At 36.7% G+C, this 16,897-nt stretch overlaps 1 protein-coding gene across 1 annotated transcript; it reads right to left on the bottom strand.

The window, feature by feature from the left end:
- Window positions 1-3,403: 3,403 nt before the first annotated feature.
- On the bottom strand, window positions 3,404-5,095 carry LOC131605867 (MYB-like transcription factor ODO1). Its single transcript, XM_058878168.1, has 2 exons — window positions 4,567-5,095; window positions 3,404-4,286 (listed from the first exon to the last, which is right to left on the bottom strand). Exons 1-2 carry the CDS (start codon window positions 4,827-4,829, stop codon window positions 3,740-3,742), a joined length of 810 nt encoding a protein of 269 aa, XP_058734151.1. The 5' UTR covers window positions 4,830-5,095; the 3' UTR covers window positions 3,404-3,739.
- Window positions 5,096-16,897: the final 11,802 nt, after the last annotated feature.

Here is a 16,897-nt window from a genome sequence, read left to right as displayed (position 1 = left end):
GTAAATCATATCACTGTAGGCTAACTAAAGGACCAATCAAATTTGATGCGACTATTTTTAGAGATGCGGACGGCATAATTAAGATGTTGAAACGTCTATAATCATCTGGTAGTATTTAAATTTTCTTTTTTATTATTAGTATAAAAATTCAGAATTGATTTACTATTATTATATTAGTAGTATATTATTGTTGATTTACTATAAAAATTCTTAGAAAGAACATTACATTGTATAGTTTACTAGTATATGATATTGTCATATCTAGTGCTTCAATTGAACGAGCATAGAACATTACATTGTATTTATTAATTCCTTTTGTTAAGTGTTTGTAAGGGTAAAAATGAAATAAAAAATTATAATGCTTTTTGCTCCGTCTAATTTCCAAATAGTGGAGTGAGATATTAGTTTCGTTCCGTTTTAAAATATCCAAACAATAGAATAGGGTTTATATTCCGTTCTATTCCTTAGTTTTATTTATCCAAACATACCCTAAATTATGTAACAACTTGTCAAATGTTAAGTTTTGTCCATCATGCATCAATGGAAGTGGAAAAATATTATATAATAAACAGTGTTGTGGAAATGTATGAGTAGTACTACACATAATATACAAATAATACATAAAAAGAATAATAATGTCTAAATAGGTCCCCCACAGGCTATGTGTGTTTCCTGCGTGCCAAACTACAAACCTGTGTGCCAAACTGCAAGCACAAAGCGTCATCTCCATCATGTGGAAGCGACGCCATGTTATCAGAAGGTACTCCAACATCAGCATGAGAAGATCCATCATGTGAAGATCCAACATGAGATGGTCTAGCATCATCTCCACGCTGCATAGGTGGGATAATTCAAGGGTGTGATATAGTCTCAAACCACTCCAAATACCCATCCACACACTCCATAGGGAACTGAACCACCATTACACGATCTTTAATGACACGTGTAGAACTCATAATGTTACCACGAAACCAGTTATCAATGCCCTCATATGGAATTGTAGGGACTGGTCGTGGGATGTCATGGACATATCCATACTGGCGCATACACCTCTCAGGTAAATGTCTAGCCACTAACCCCTTTTATCATAGGTAACTAGAAAAAATTATAGCTTCATCAGCCTCCTCAGCCATTCTATGAACAGTGTAGGGTGTCCAGATGACATAGTCTACAATCGGTGCATTAATACTCCATATGTACTCTACAACACCTTATGGGTGTGCATGTCTGTCCCTTAATCTCTTGGCCCGTGGGGACCCAGCAGTGGTAACAATAACCCGCCTATCACAAATGGACAAGAAATGCTCGTATATCCAGCACTGCATAATAACAAAGACTCACATAACCAGAAATAGTGTCATAAACAGAACTAACATAATAAGAATGATAATTTAGTTATACTTGAAACGAACTCATATAACTAGCAAGTTGTTTCTTTTAAAAAATGGTTGCCCCTCTAAGTGCAGGATATAGAACCGTCAATGCAACACACCCTCATGCCTAGCTGCAATGCGTTAGGTTGTTAAACAGCCACATGTACTTCACATTGATATATACATGAGACTTATTCAATAAGATAATACATCCTACCAGATGTAGCATGTATACCCTAGCGGTTTCCTTATACATACTATGTTGCACTAGCTCATCGTACCTATCACACGACTAAGATAGGCGAAAGTGAGCACCCCTCATAGTCTTAAAATCCTCTATTACTTTCTCCTCAACAAACCCCAAGTATTGTACAACTGTCATACATGCGGTCTCTTGACTAATGATAGGAGTGGTGAAGAAACTACCTGCCAGCAAAATATGGAAAAGCGAGGAGACATCCTCCAATGTGATTGTCTGTTTGAAATTAAATATTTGTTTTTGTAAAGAAGTGCACTGTGAGGAACCTCTGAATATGAATTTGATACGCAAATTGTGGCTAACTCCTCATTGCCCAAAAATTGTTTGACAAAATTCCTTCAACGAATGTTCGTCGTAGGATCGCCCTCATCGGCACATGTGCTCGCTGCAGCTTTTATGGAATCTACGAAGAGCAAATAAATGGCTTGATCTTAAAGTGTTCGTTTGAGATTGACGATTTTGTTTCAAGTGCGTTGATTGTTATGTATTCTAAGAATGCTAAAGTTGAAGATGCACATAAGGTGTTTGATGGAATGAATATGAAGGATTTGGTGTCTCTGAATGTTGTTGTTTTTGGGTATGATTAACAAGGGTTTCCAAATGAGGCGATGGGTTTGGTTAAAAATATGATGTCGATGGGTGCGATTCCGAATGTGGTGACTTGGAATGCATTGATTTTTAGGTTTGCTAAGAAATGTGATAAAACAATGGTATTTCAAATTTCCGGGTTGATGATTGAAGATGGCGTTAAGCCTTATGTGGTGTCATGGACTTCTGTTATATTTGGTTTTGTACAGAACTTTAAAAATGAGGAAGTTGTTGATATGTTTAAGCAATGTTGCATCATGGGTTCTGTCAACTTCGACTATCATCAGTGCACTTCTTCCAACTTGTAACTATGGTATAATTAAAGTCAAGAAAGGAAACCCACCAATAACACCAGCAGTGATGACTCCTGGAGGAGCTTTTGTATTTTTTTAATAAATAAAAATTGAATTTATTTTCAATTTTCATATATCTAAACCATTAAAATCATTAAAATGGTCCTTGATTGTCAAATGTATATGACGAGGCAGATATGCATAATACGGTTTGAAGAAATAAGGGATCAACTTGATCTTTTTAAAAGGTAAGAGACTAAAATGAATCCTGAAATATAGATAAGAGACAAAAAAAAATTGTAGCGATTACTATATAAAATCTTTGTTATCTCAAATTCATAAAAATGAATAAAAAATATTTTAATTGTTGATAATAATGTGGAATCTCGTTTCTTAAATTTTTTAGTTTCTTAAAAAATAATTTCAGTTTTCTCCAAACTTTTAGACAGCCCTCTTTTATGCCAAAAAAAAAAAAATTTATTTTCTTCCCTTCATTTATATAATTTACTCAATATATATAAATTGGTCAATTAAAATCAATTTTTGACACAAAAGTCGTAAATTCTAATTTTAAGTAAATCAATTTTAAAAAATCAAACACCTCAAAATCATTACAAATTAATTTTAAAAAATCAAACACCTCAAAAACATTCCAAATCAATTTTACAATTGATTTTGAATCTTGTAGAATGGAACCAACCCTACACTAACATATTTTAGAGCAGAGGATGCGCACATGGCTTATCACTGTTATAAATCAGTATGTATGGCACTACCTAGCCTGTATTTCATTTCAATAACATGTCAAAATATTATCATGTCATCAGCAAATGCACCTCAACATCTAATGTGACAGAGAATAGAAAAATGAAGATAACACAACAGATAGCAGAATAAATAATCACATAAGATTTTACCATTATTTTCAAAGTAATCATCTTTGTACAATATATAGGTGTTAGACTTAGAATCCTCTAATATCACTTTGACACTTGTCCATGTTTCTTTTGGTCTCTAGAATACACATAAAATTACACCAATTAAAACAAATTAAATATTTACTATGTAGCATTTCCAAGATTTTTGGTTTGCTATCAATTTTTTCTTAGATTTTGCTCACCAAGAACAACTCATTGAAATACTAACTAAATAAAACTCAAGCTTCAATTTGAGCTCATGGTATTTCTTGTCACATGCCAAATATACTTACTTATTCATCATATAATCTAATGTTGATTTTCCTTTGCCCCTAGAGTTTCTATCTCATTGAAATAATTAAATCCAAAATCATGAATACCAAAGTCTTGACAATCCAATAACCAAGCACAATTATCCTCCCAAGTAGGCACAAAATTCATCTCAGTTTTTGTATGCTCTGTCTCTGTCTTTGCTATAGGTGTTATGTCCATTTCCCAAAGTGCTTCCACCAATGGTGTTTCATCTAACCATAGGCTATTCATTAGAGAATCATCACTACAGAGACTATCTAGCAAAAGAGATTCTTCTCCAGAAGAATTTTCTGTAGGGGGTGAGCTTGAATTCATTTCTGAGTTCACAGCTGCATCAGTTTCCTTCACTTCATGGTTATTGTCAGGCTGTGACAAATTCTCTGCAGGGGATGAAGTATCATTGGATGATGCTTGTTTGTTCAGAGGCTCATGAGTAATGGGATCAATTCCCATCTTAATTAGCTTTTTCTTGATGTGAGTGTTCCAGTGATTTTTAATCTCGTTATCTGTTCTTCCTGGTAATCTCGAAGCAATCTTCGACCACCTGTGAAAACAATCAATCATATATCAAAAACCATTATTAGATTAACGTATCATCTCTACATTTACACACAGAGAATATCATATTAAAAAATATATATTATTAATATATTGAAAAGAATGCAAATATTCAATTGCTTACACCTCAAGAAAACCATGCTGGTTGAAGGATTTGCATACTAAAATACAAAATAATAATAATATTTTGAAATTAGAATAAGAGAAACAGAGATAAATATATACTGCATCATCAAATATGTGTCTGGTGTCTGTGTTTGTATTACCTGTTGCCAAGACGGGCATGAAGATCAATAACAAGCTGCTCCTCTGCTTCATTGAGGAGGCCTCTCTTTAAATCAGGACGAAGATAATTAGTCCAACGAAGCCGACAACTCTTCCCACAGCGCCTAAGCCCAGCGAGTTTAGGCACAGCGCGCCAACAACATTGTCCATTTGTAAGAATGAAATTGATGAGTTTCTTATCTTCCTCAGCAGTCCAAGGACCTTTCTTCACACCAAGTTTGTCACAACAAGGTTGTCTCCCCATAATAACTCACACAACAATACTGTAAAGTCTTTCAAACTAATGCAAAAGTAAAAGTCTCACCAACACTGCCTTTATATATAGCCCTCACCTTTTTGTATTGTAATTAATTAAATCATAAGAAATAAAAATGTGCATAATTAAAAATTATAAAGTTTTTTTTAGGAGACAGTGAGAAACAGGAGAAGGTTGGAGGGGTCCATAATGGGTTGTGAAAGGTACGTGGGAGCTAATATAGGGTATTCTGGTGTTTACTAGCTGAGCAAAATTGGTGATGCTGAAAGGTGTGTGACCCAATAGCAAAGATTTGTGTAAGGTTATTTATATTTATATCTTGTAAAGTGAAAAATGTGTTATAATAATGCGTAAAATGATTATGCTTTTTAACATTTTTTTCCCATTACAGACACTGCCATGATTTCACTCTTACTCAATCATTGCGTCATCACTACGTATGTGTCTACTTCATGTTATGGTGAAGGCGATTGTTGGAACTCTATTCATGATCTTGATCAACAAGGTGACCCTTTGATTTGATGAAACCATAGCGGTTGGATGCTAAAAAAATGACTCATTCTATGGTGGTGAATTAAAGGGTGTGTAATGACTTCTATAACATTCACACCTCTAGAAAGAAATATATTTTGTTCGAAATCAATATCAACACTTATATTAGTTTTAATTTATTTTTAAAATTGTTATTATATTACACGCGTATTTCTAATATTCATGCAATGACAAAGATTTTTTTTTTTATTTCATAGGTTCCTTTTTAAGGAGTAATTATATTTGAGACATGAGTTATATTATATGATCTTTCCCAGCAGAACAAGTGGCCGGCAACGGTGAAGCTTGAAATCCGGAACGGTTGGAGGAGAAAAAGGTGATTGTACCTGCAAGGCACTCCGATGCCAAAGTAAGTGTTTGGACAACAAGGTACAACAACAAAGTGAGAGATTTTGGGTGAAAAAGAGATTACCTTGCCCTCTAGGGCTAGAGGGCTATTTATAGGATTGTTCTATGCGGAAAGGACTCAACTTTTTGAGGGCCCATGCGAGGCGCTAGGCCAGGAAACGCGCGAGTTGGCTGTTGCCGAGCACGAGGCTTTGGCGTGCTCGGTCATGTCTTGTGTTTGCCCGGAGCGGGCCGGGGAAGGCTGTCGCGTGTGTGGACCAGAATGCCTTGGACAAAGAGTGGATTGGCCCAATTGGAATGATTGGGTCGGTCCAGAATATTATATTTTGTAAATGTCTCTTTTTTCATCAGTTGATTTTGAGGGTGAGTTTTACACTTTTACTGTTTGTTGTGATTCTCTTTGATTCAAAATTTGATTTTCATTGTAGTTGCATATAGAAATATTTGATTTATATGAAGAAAAAAATTATTACTTTCAGATAGCAGAATATTCAAAAAAGTGACTATCATTTTTATTTTTCTTTCTTTAACTTCTATATTCCTTCTTATTTATTAATTATAAACGCCTAAGCTCGCCCTCGAAACAACATTCAACTTAAAGGCGAGTGTCAAAACCATCAGGTGAAGTATCTTGTAATAGACACCACATCTTCCAAGCACATCATCATAGGAAGGTCCGCTCCCAACCTTCTTGGTGCGGTTTTGTCCACCATCCAATTAAGTCTAAAATGTCCACTATCAAACGGGGGTGTGGGTACACTCAGAGGGGATCATGTGACCGCCCAAGAATGTTATCTAAGTAGCTTGGAAGTAACGAGGGGATCCCTCACCATAGTTTCCATCCCTTGTCCTAAAATGGATAACATTGATACAACATGCTAGGACCATAGGTTGGAGGCATACATTGAAAGGCTTAACCCAACTAAAGATTTGAAAGAAGAATAAATTTGGCCCCTACGTTATTAAGTTGGGAACCTCATTGTCCGAATTTGAAGAAGAATATTTGACCGATCTAATTAGGAAGAACATTGATTTGTTCGCTTGGGTGCCCTCAGATATGTCTAGCATAGATACACGAGTGGTGTGTCATTGCCTAGCCTTAGATCCCTTAGTTAAGCCAGTGTCTTAAAGAAAGGGCAAAGTTGGTGAGGAAAAGAGAAAAACCATTGTCGAGGAAGTTAAAAACCTTACAAGCGCCAGTTTTATAATAGAGGTCAAATACCCTTCGTGGTTTGCTAACATGGTTTTGGTGAGAAAGGCATCAAACAAGTGGGGTATGTGAGTTGATTTCACTGACCTCAACGATGCATGTTCTAAAGATTTGTATCTTCTTCCTAAGATAGATCGCCTCATTGACAGATCTTCGGGTTATAAAACATTGAGTTTCATGGACGCCTATTCATGGACGCCTATTCATGGACGCCTTTTGGGCACCTATCATAGGCTCATAAACGCAATATTTTCAAAGCAAGTATCTAGCCAAGGGTGTAATATTGAAAGAAAATGAGTGTTAAAAGAAAATGACCAAGCCAAATGCATGCCAAGGCCCCAAAAGAGTAAGGAGGCTGAAAATAGACTACATAATCGTTTACAATATACGTCTTATCGGTTAGAGGCTTTTTGAAATTCAAAATTTTCACCTCATAGTCGATGAACCCTAATAGCTTAATCGATAATGACCTTGAATAGGGTGCACCGTCATTATTTAATCATAAAGGTGTTAGAACAAGATTTGTTCTGATCAATATTCTTAGTTTTGATGATAACAAGGATATGAATTTTGTGTGAGATAATGTGGTACTCTAATACATTGCAATTTCCTTTTCAGGAAATATATAAAGAGTATGCACAAATCAGCGCTCAGAAGCTTTGACTCAGAAGGTTCAGCATGCAACATCAGAACATGGTCTGGCAAGACATCAGAAGATGGTCAAGGCAGAATCAGAACATGGGTCTATGGAAGCATCAGAAGAACTTGAGATCAGAAGCAGAAGCACTGAAGTTCTCATGGTATCACGCTCAGAAGCACTTCAAGGTCAGAAGACAAGAAGATGCTATGCACCATGCTGTTTGACTCTGATGATACTCAAACGTTGTATACACAAACATCAAATCAGAAGAAAGTACAGGTGGCAGGCTACGTTGACTGACAAAAGGAACGTTGGAAGCTATTAAAGGCAACGTCAGTAGACACAGCGTGAACAAGGCTCGAGGTAGTTGACAAAAGCGTGAAACATTAAATGCAATGCTGTACGGAATACGCAAAGCATTAAATGCTCCCAACGGTCATCTTCTCAAGTGCCTATAAATATGAAGTTCTAATGAGAAGCAAGGTTACCAATTCTTGACGATTTCTGTGAATATTAACTTGCTGAAACGCTGTTCAAATCAAAGCTCAGAAACTTCATCTTCATCAAAGCTCACTACATTTGCTGTTGTAATATATTAGTGAGATTAAGCTTAAACGTTAAGAGAAATATCACTGTTGTGATTATAGCTTTTCAGAAGAATTTGTAATACTCTTTGAATTGATTACATTAATTTGTAAGTAACTAGAGTGATCAAGTGTTGATCAGGATACTCTAGGAAGTCTTAGCTTGTGTCTAAGCAGTTGTAATTAGAGTGATCACGTGGTGGTCAGGATACTCTAAGAAAGTCTTAGCTTGTGTCTAAGCATTTGTTCCTAGAGTGATCAGGTTGTGATCAGGATACTCTAGAAGACTTAGTCGTGGGCTAAGTGGAAAACCATTGTAATCTGTTGCGATTAGTGGATTAAATCCTCAGGTGAGGTAAATCACTCCGTGGGGGTGGACTGGAGTAGTTTAGTTAACAACGAACCAAGATAAAAATAACTGTGCAAATTGTTTTTATCATTCAAGTTTTTAGACTACACTTATTCAAACCCCCCTTTCTAAGTGTTTTTCTATCCTTCAATTGGTATCAGAGCGCCGGTTCTAAGGTGCAAGCACTTAACCGTGTTTAGAAAAGATTCAGGAAGAGAAAAACGCTTCAGTAAAAGATGGCTGGTGAAATTCCAATAGATCCACCTGCATCTACATCTGGCTCTGCTGAGCAATACAATGGTAACAATGGTTACACTAGACCACCAGTATTTGATGGTGAAAACTTTGAATACTGGAAAGATAAACTGGAAAGTTACTTTCTTGGTCTAGATGGTGAATTATGGGATCTTCTGATGGATGGTTACAAACATCCAGTGAAAGCCAGTGGCGTAAGGCTTACAAGGCAAGAAATGGATGATGATCAGAAGAAGCTTTTCAAGAATCATCATAAATGTATGACTGTTTTGCTGAATGCTATCTCTCATGCTGAGTATGAGAAGATATCTAACATGGAAACTGCCTATGATATATATGAGTCATTGAAAATGACCCATGAGGGAAATGCTCAAGTCAAGGAGACTAAAGCTCTTGCTCTAATCCAGAGATATGAAGCCTTCAAGATGGAGGATGATGAAAACATTGAGAAAATGTTCTCAAGATTTCAAACGCTAACTGCTGGATTAAGAGTTCTGGATAAAGGCTACACCAAGGCTGATCATGTAAAGAAGATTATCAGAAGCTTACCCAGAAGATGGGGTCCAATGGTGACTGCATTCAAGATTGCCAAGAATCTGAATGAAGTCTCGTTGGAAGAGCTTATCAGTGCCTTGAGAAGCCATGAAATAGAGCTGGATGCAAACGAGCCTCAGAAGAAAGGTAAGTTTATTGCATTAAAATCTAATGTTAAAAAATGCACTAACGCTTTTCAGGCTAGAGAAGAAGATCCTGAAGAATCAGAATCTGAAGAAGAAGATGAACTGTCCATGATCTCCAGAAGGGTAAACCAACTCTGGAAGAGCAAGCAAAGGAAGTTCAGAGGCTTCAGAAGTTCAAAGAGATTTGAACGAGGAAAATCTTCTGGTGACAGAAGATCTGACAAGAAGAAGGCTGTCTGCTATGAGTGCAATGAGCCTGGACATTACAAGAACGAGTGTCCAAAACTTCAGAAGGAGAATCCCAAGAAGAAGTTTCATAAGAAGAAAGGTCTTATGGCAACATGGGATGATTCTGAATCAGAATCAGAATCAGACTCTGAAGGAGAGCAGGCCAACTTCGCACTGATGGCTACAGAAGATGATGGATCAGAATCTACATCAGAATCAGATTCTGAAGAGGTATTTTCTGAACTATCTAGAGAAGAGTTAGTTTCCAGTTTAACAGAACTTCTGGAACTCAAGGCTCATCTTAGTATCAAATACAAAAAGCTGAAAAAGCAGTTTGAATTTGACACTAAGAAGCTGGAATTGGAAAATTCTGAACTTAAGGAAAAAGTTTTAAATCTATCCAAAGATAGTGGATCTCCTTCTGAAATAGAAAAATCCATTCCTAGCATGAATCATATTCTGAAAGAATATGACTCGAGCTTCAGAAAGTTCTTATCTAGAAGTATTGGCAGAAGTCATCTTGCTTCTATGATATATGGTGTTTCTGGAAACAGAAGGTTTGGTTTTGGCTATGAGGGTGATACCTCACATAAATTTGAACCTGTTGATGATCTGAAGATCACATACAAGCCATTGTATGATCAGTTCAAATATGGCCATGCACATGATATTAGGCTCACTTCACATGCACATAAGTTTAACACTGTTCACACCAAGAAGCATGTGACACATCCTAAGAAATATCATGCTGATAAACCGAAAGAATATCATGCTGTTCCTCCTGTTAAATATTTTGCTAAACCCAAGTTCAATCAGAACTTGAGGAGAACTAACAAGAAAGGACCCAAGAAATTGTGGGTACCTAAGGAGAAGATAATTTCTGTTGCAGATATCCTTGGCGGCAAAGAGGACAAAAAGCAACATGTCATGGTACCTGGACTCTGGGTGCTCACGACACATGACGGGAAGAAGGTCTACATTCCAAGACCTGGTGCTTAAGCCAGGTGGAGAAGTCAAGTTTGGAGGAGATCAGAAGGGCAAAATCATTGGCTCTGGAACCATAAGTCTTGGTAACTCTCCTTCCATTTCTAATATTCTTCTAGTAGATGGATTAGCTCATAACTTATTGTCCATAAGTCAATTAAGTGACAATGGTTATGACATAATCTTTAATCAAAAGTCTTGCAAGGTTGTAAGTCAGAAGGATGGCTCAATCCTATTTACAGGCAAGAGAAAGAACAACATTTATAAGACAGATCTTCAGGATCTTAAGAATCAGAAGGTGACTTGTCTTATGTCTGTTTCTGAAGAGCAATGGGTCTGGCACAGAAGATTAGGACATGCTAGTTTGAGAAAGATTTCTCAGATTAACAAACTAAATCTTGTCAGAGGACTCCCTAATCTGAAATACAAATCAGATGCTCTTTGTGAAGCATGTCAGAAGGGCAAGTTCTCCAAACCTGCATTCAAGTCTAAGAATGTTGTCTCTTCCTCAAGGCCGCTAGAACTTTTGCACATTGATCTGTTTGGCCCAGTCAAAACAGCATCTGTCAGAGGGAAGAAATATGGATTAGTCATCGTTGATGATTATAGCCGCTGGACATGGGTAAAGTTCTTAAAACACAAGGATGAGTCTCATTCAGTGTTCTTTGAATTCTGCACTCAGATCCAATCTGAGAAAGAGTGCAAAATCATAAAGGTCAAAAGTGATCATGGTTGCGAATTTGAGAACAGATTCTTTGAGGAGTTCTTCAAAGAAAATGGTATTGCCCATGATTTCTCTTGTCCTAGAACTCCACAGCAAAATGGAGTTGTAGAGCGAAAGAATAGGACTCTACAAGAAATGGCCAGAACCATGATCAATGAAACCAATATGGCTAAGCATTTCTGGGCAGAAGCAATAAACACTGCGTGTTATATTCAGAATAGAATCTCTATAAGACCTATTCTAAATAAGACTCCTTATGAATTGTGGAAGAACAGAAAGCCTAACATTTCATATTTTCATCCTTTTGGATGTGTTTGTTTCATTATGAATACTAAAGATCATCTTGGTAAGTTTGATTCTAAAGCACAAAAGTGTTTCCTTCTTGGATATTCTGAACGCTCTAAAGGCTACAGAGTATACAATACTGAAACATTGATTGTAGAAGAATCAATCAATATCAGGTTTGATGATAAGCTTGGTCTTGAAAAACCAAAGCAGTTTGAGAATTTTGCAGATTTTGATATTGATATATCAGAAGCAGTAGAACCAAGAAGCAAAGCTGCAGAAGCTGGCAGTCTCAGAAGCAATGGATCAGAAGATCAAGTTGCTGCATCTTTAGAGAATCTCAGGATTTCTGAAGAGCCAACAATCAGAAGATCACCTAGACTTGCTTCAGCTCATTCAGAAGAAGTGATCCTTGGAAAGAAAGATGATCCCATCAGAACAAGGGCATTCCTTAAGAATAATGCAGAATGTCAATTAGGTCTTGTTTCTTTGATCGAGCCAACTTCTGTTGATCAAGCTCTAGAAGATCCAGACTGGATAATTTCCATGCAAGAAGAACTAAATAAGTTTACAAGGAATGATGTATGGGACTTGGTTCCTAGACCAAAAGGATTTAACATCATCGGCACTAAGTGGGTGTTCAGAAACAAGCTAAGCGAGAAGGGAGAAGTGGTAAGAAACAAAGCCAGACTGGTTGCTCAAGGTTATAGTCAGCAAGAAGGAATTGACTACACAGAAACCTTTGCACCAGTGGCCAGGTTAGAATCTATTCGTCTATTAATTTCTTTTGCCACTCAACAAACATCACTCTTTATCAGATGGATGTCAAGAGTGCCTTCTTAAATGGTTATATAGATGAAGAAGTTTATGTCCATCAACCTCCTGGTTTTGAAGACTCCATGTCTCCAAATCATGTTTTTAAATTAAAGAAATCATTATGCGGATTGAAACAAGCTCCTAGAGCTTGGTATGAACGTTTGAGTTCTTTCCTTCTGGAAAATGGTTTCACTAGAGGAAAAGTGGACACTACTCTCTTCAGTAAAACATTTAAAAAGGATATTTTAATTTGTCAAATATATGTTGATGATATTATCTTTGGAACATCTAATGCTACACTTGGAAAGGAGTTTGCTGAGTCTATGCAGGCTGAGTTTGAGATGAGCATGATGGGTGAACTCAAGTATTTCATTGGGATTCAAATCAATCAAACATCAGAAGGAACCTATGTTCATCAAACGAAGTATGTGAAAGAACTTCTGAAGAAGTTTAATCTTTCTGAAAGCAAAGAAGCCAAAACTCCTATGCATCCAACATGTGTCCTAGGTAAGGATGAGGTAAGTAAGAAGGTAGATCAGAAGTTGTACAGAGGTATGATTGGATCTCTTCTATACCTAACTGCTTCTAGACCTGACATTCTCTTCAGTGTTTGTTTGTGTGCTAGATTCCAATCAGATCCGAGAGAATCTCATTTAACTGCGGTTAAGAGAATTCTGAGGTATCTGAAAGGTACTACTAATGTTGGTTTAGTTTACAGAAGATTCAAAGATTACAACTTAGTAGGATTCTGTGATGCTGACTATGCTGGAGATAGAATAGAAAGGAAGAGCACTTCTGGAAGTTGTCAATTTCTTGGAAGTCATCTGATCTCATGGTACAGCAAGAAGCAAGCTACAATTGCCCTCTCAACAACAGAAGCAGAATATGTTGCTGCTGCTGGTTGTAGCACACAAATGCTCTGGATGAGAAGTCAGCTAGAAGATTATCAGATATATGAGAGTAACATTCCTATTTACTGTGATAATACTTCTGCTATATATTTATCTAAGAATCCTATCTTACATTCAAAAGCTAAACACATTGAGATTAAACATCATTTCATAAGGGACTATGTTCAGAAGGGTGTTTTATCTTTAAACTTTGTGGATACAGACCATCAGTGGGCTGATATCTTTACAAAACCCCTGGCTGAAGATAGGTTTAAGTTCATTCTGAAGAATATCAGTATGAATTTATACCCAGAATGAGAAGATGAGAAAATCTTATGTATGGCTATCTTCTGAAATGAGATTGGATTAATGTTTTATAAGAAGTTCTGATCTTAAATCAATTAGAAGTAGTGACTCGTTTATTACTAACGTTTCATTGTCTAAGTTGATTCAAAATATCTTTTAAAGTAAATACAGCTGTATCTAGCTTTCCAGATGGTAACACGTGTCTACCCTATTTGGACAAGCATGCGTGCAGTTGAGGAGGCGCCTTTCCTAGGTAACTGTTCTATCACTTCATTTGTCAGAGTTTCTCTCTCCTCTTGTCACGTAACATTAAATGCCATTCATCATTTCCTTTACTTTTCTTTTTCGTTTTATATTCTTCAAACGTTTCAGTTTTTTCCCTCTTTCATTTCTCTCTCTTTGCGTTCAGTTTTTCATCGTTCACCATCTTTCTCTATCCTTCTGCATTGTTGCATAAATCCTAGTCTTATATCTTCGATCTAGCGTTTATCATGAATCTTTCGTCTAGTTCCCTTCATCAAAACTTTAAACCTGTTGAAGGAACTAAGACTCAAAGGTGGCTGATCTATTTGAATAGAACGGATGGAAGTGTTGTCTGGTTCCAGGTTGAGAAACAAATATCGGGGATCATTGACTTTGATTTCAAGAAAGATCTCTCAAGATTCCAAGAAGTATCAAGTCTGATCTCTTCTGTGATGCTGTTATCAACATTTATCCAAAGGAAGAAGACTTTCTTGAGATATTGGATGAAGTTAAGGATCATGTTCTTGACTTCTATGTTAAGGGATAGCCCCGTTTGAGACATTAGCTCTCTTTCTGTGAACTGTCTCTCACTTCCTCCTTGAATTCATGCATCTCTCCTACAGTGGAGGTTCTAGTCTGGACAGGCATGCAGAGAACGCCGCAGGGATTCATGATATGTTAGCTAAGATTATGTCTAAGCTAGAGTTGCAGTCTCTAAGTCCTTGTAGTTTTCTTTGATTGTTGCATCTGCTTATTCTGCATACATCTTTTGTAATTCTGTTTGCTTAATCAATGAAAAATTATTCTGTTTCTTTCCTTTGTCGTTTTCTACATCTGAATCTTTTATATTCTTTTTGATGTTATGACAAAAAGGGGGAGAAAATATATGATAAATGATTTGATTAAATATTATCAGTTACCGGGTAAAAAGGCCCCACATTACTAACAGAACTTGCAAAGTTCTATGCTTTAAGTTGTGTTGTTGCAGGAATTGAAGATTCTCTTTAAAGATCAACATGAGAAGCAACAAGATGAATCAAGTTCTTGGATTCTTGAAGCAAGCTGAGTGCTATGAAGCTTTAGAATCAGAATCAGAAGCAAGAAGGAAGAATGATGATAGAATATGATCTGAAACATTATGTCTATTTGTTCTGATACATTCTATATGGCTCTGATACATATTATGTGTTCTGAAACATATTCTATGTTCTGACTCATTCATGCTGACTTTTGTCGTTTAGTTTTGTTCTGTAACATTTCAGGATGTAGAGATGCTCTGATGATGCTCTGGTACATTCAACAATGTTCTGATACAATCTAGCATGAAGTGATGTAAGAAGAAATTCAAGCTCTGAAGCTGTCCCAATGGAAGCAGGAATCAGAAGCTGTGGATGTTCTGAAGATCTAAAGAAATTCAAGTTCTGAAGCTGTCCGATGGAAGCAGGAATCAGAAGCTGTGGATGTTCTGAAGATCTAAAGAAATTCAAGTTCTGAAGCTGTCCGATGGAAGCAGGAATCAGAAGCTGTGAATGTTCTGAAGATCAAAGAAATTCAAGTTCTGAAGCTGTCCGATGGAAGCAGGAATCAGAAGATGTGAATGTTCTGAAGATCAAAGAAATTCAAGTTCTGAAGCTGTCCGATGGAAGCAGGAATCAGAAGCTGTGAATGTTCTGAGGATCTAAAGAAATTCAATGTTCTGAAGCTGTCCTATGGAAGCAGAAATCAGAAGCAGTGAATGTTCTGAAGTTCAAGCATATGTGAACGTCTCTACTGAAATACTCAGGGAAGTCTTTTATTTATAAAATTCTTATAGTATTAATTTCAGGGGGAGATTATTCATCTCAGGGGGAGAATGTTAATCTCAGGGGGAGACATATTCACATGCTTATGCTATAGCTGTGTAAATTGTCTTTAGCCGTCTGGTCTTTCTGATCGCAAATTCATATCATTTATATATGTTTTTGTCATCATCAAAAAGGGGGAGATTGTTAGAACAAGATTTGTTCTGATCAATATTCTTAGTTTTGATGATAACAAGGATATGAATTTTGTGTGAGATAATGTGGTACTCTAATACATTGCAATTTCCTTTTCAGGAAATATATAAAGAGTATGCACAAATCAGCGCTCAGAAGCTTTGACTCAGAAGGTTCAGCATGCAACATCAGAACATGGTCTGGCAAGACATCAGAAGATGGTCAAGGCAGAATCAGAACATGGGTCTATGGAAGCATCAGAAGAACTTGAGATCAGAAGCAGAAGCACTGAAGTTCTCATAGTATCACGCTCAGAAGCACTTCAAGGTCAGAAGACAAGAAGATGCTATGCACCATGCTGTTTGACTCTGATGATACTCAAACGTTGTATACACAAACATCAAATCAGAAGAAAGTACAGGTGGCAGGCTACGCTGACTGACAAAAGGAACGTTGCAAGCTATTAAAGGCAACGTCAGTAGACACAGCGTGAACAAGGCTCGAGGTAGTTGACAAAAGCGTGAAACATTAAATGCAATGCTGTACGGAATACGCAAAGCATTAAATGCTCCCAACGGTCATCTTCTCAAGTGCCTATAAATATGAAGTTCTGATGAGAAGCAAGGTTACCAATTCTTGACGATTTCTGTGAATATTAACTTGCTGAAACGCTGTTCAAATCAAAGCTCAGAAACTTCATCTTCATCAAAGCTCACTACATTTGCTGTTGTAATATATTAGTGAGATTAAGCTTAAACGTTAAGAGAAATATCACTGTTGTGATTATAGCTTTTCAGAAGCATTTGTAATACTCTTTGAATTGATTATATTAATTTGTAAGTAACTAGAGTGATCAAGTGTTGATCTGGATACTCTAGGAAGTCTTAGCTTGTGTCTAAGCAGTTGTAATTAGAGTGATCACGTGGTGGTCAGGATACTCTAAGAAATTCTTAGCTTGTGTCTAAGCATTTGTTCCTAGAGTGATC

The sequence above is a fragment of the Vicia villosa genome, linkage group LG1, assembly GCF_029867415.1.
Source record: "Vicia villosa cultivar HV-30 ecotype Madison, WI linkage group LG1, Vvil1.0, whole genome shotgun sequence".
Classification (NCBI taxonomy): domain Eukaryota; kingdom Viridiplantae; phylum Streptophyta; class Magnoliopsida; order Fabales; family Fabaceae; genus Vicia; species Vicia villosa.
This window is presented reverse-complemented; position numbering and strand designations above follow the sequence as displayed.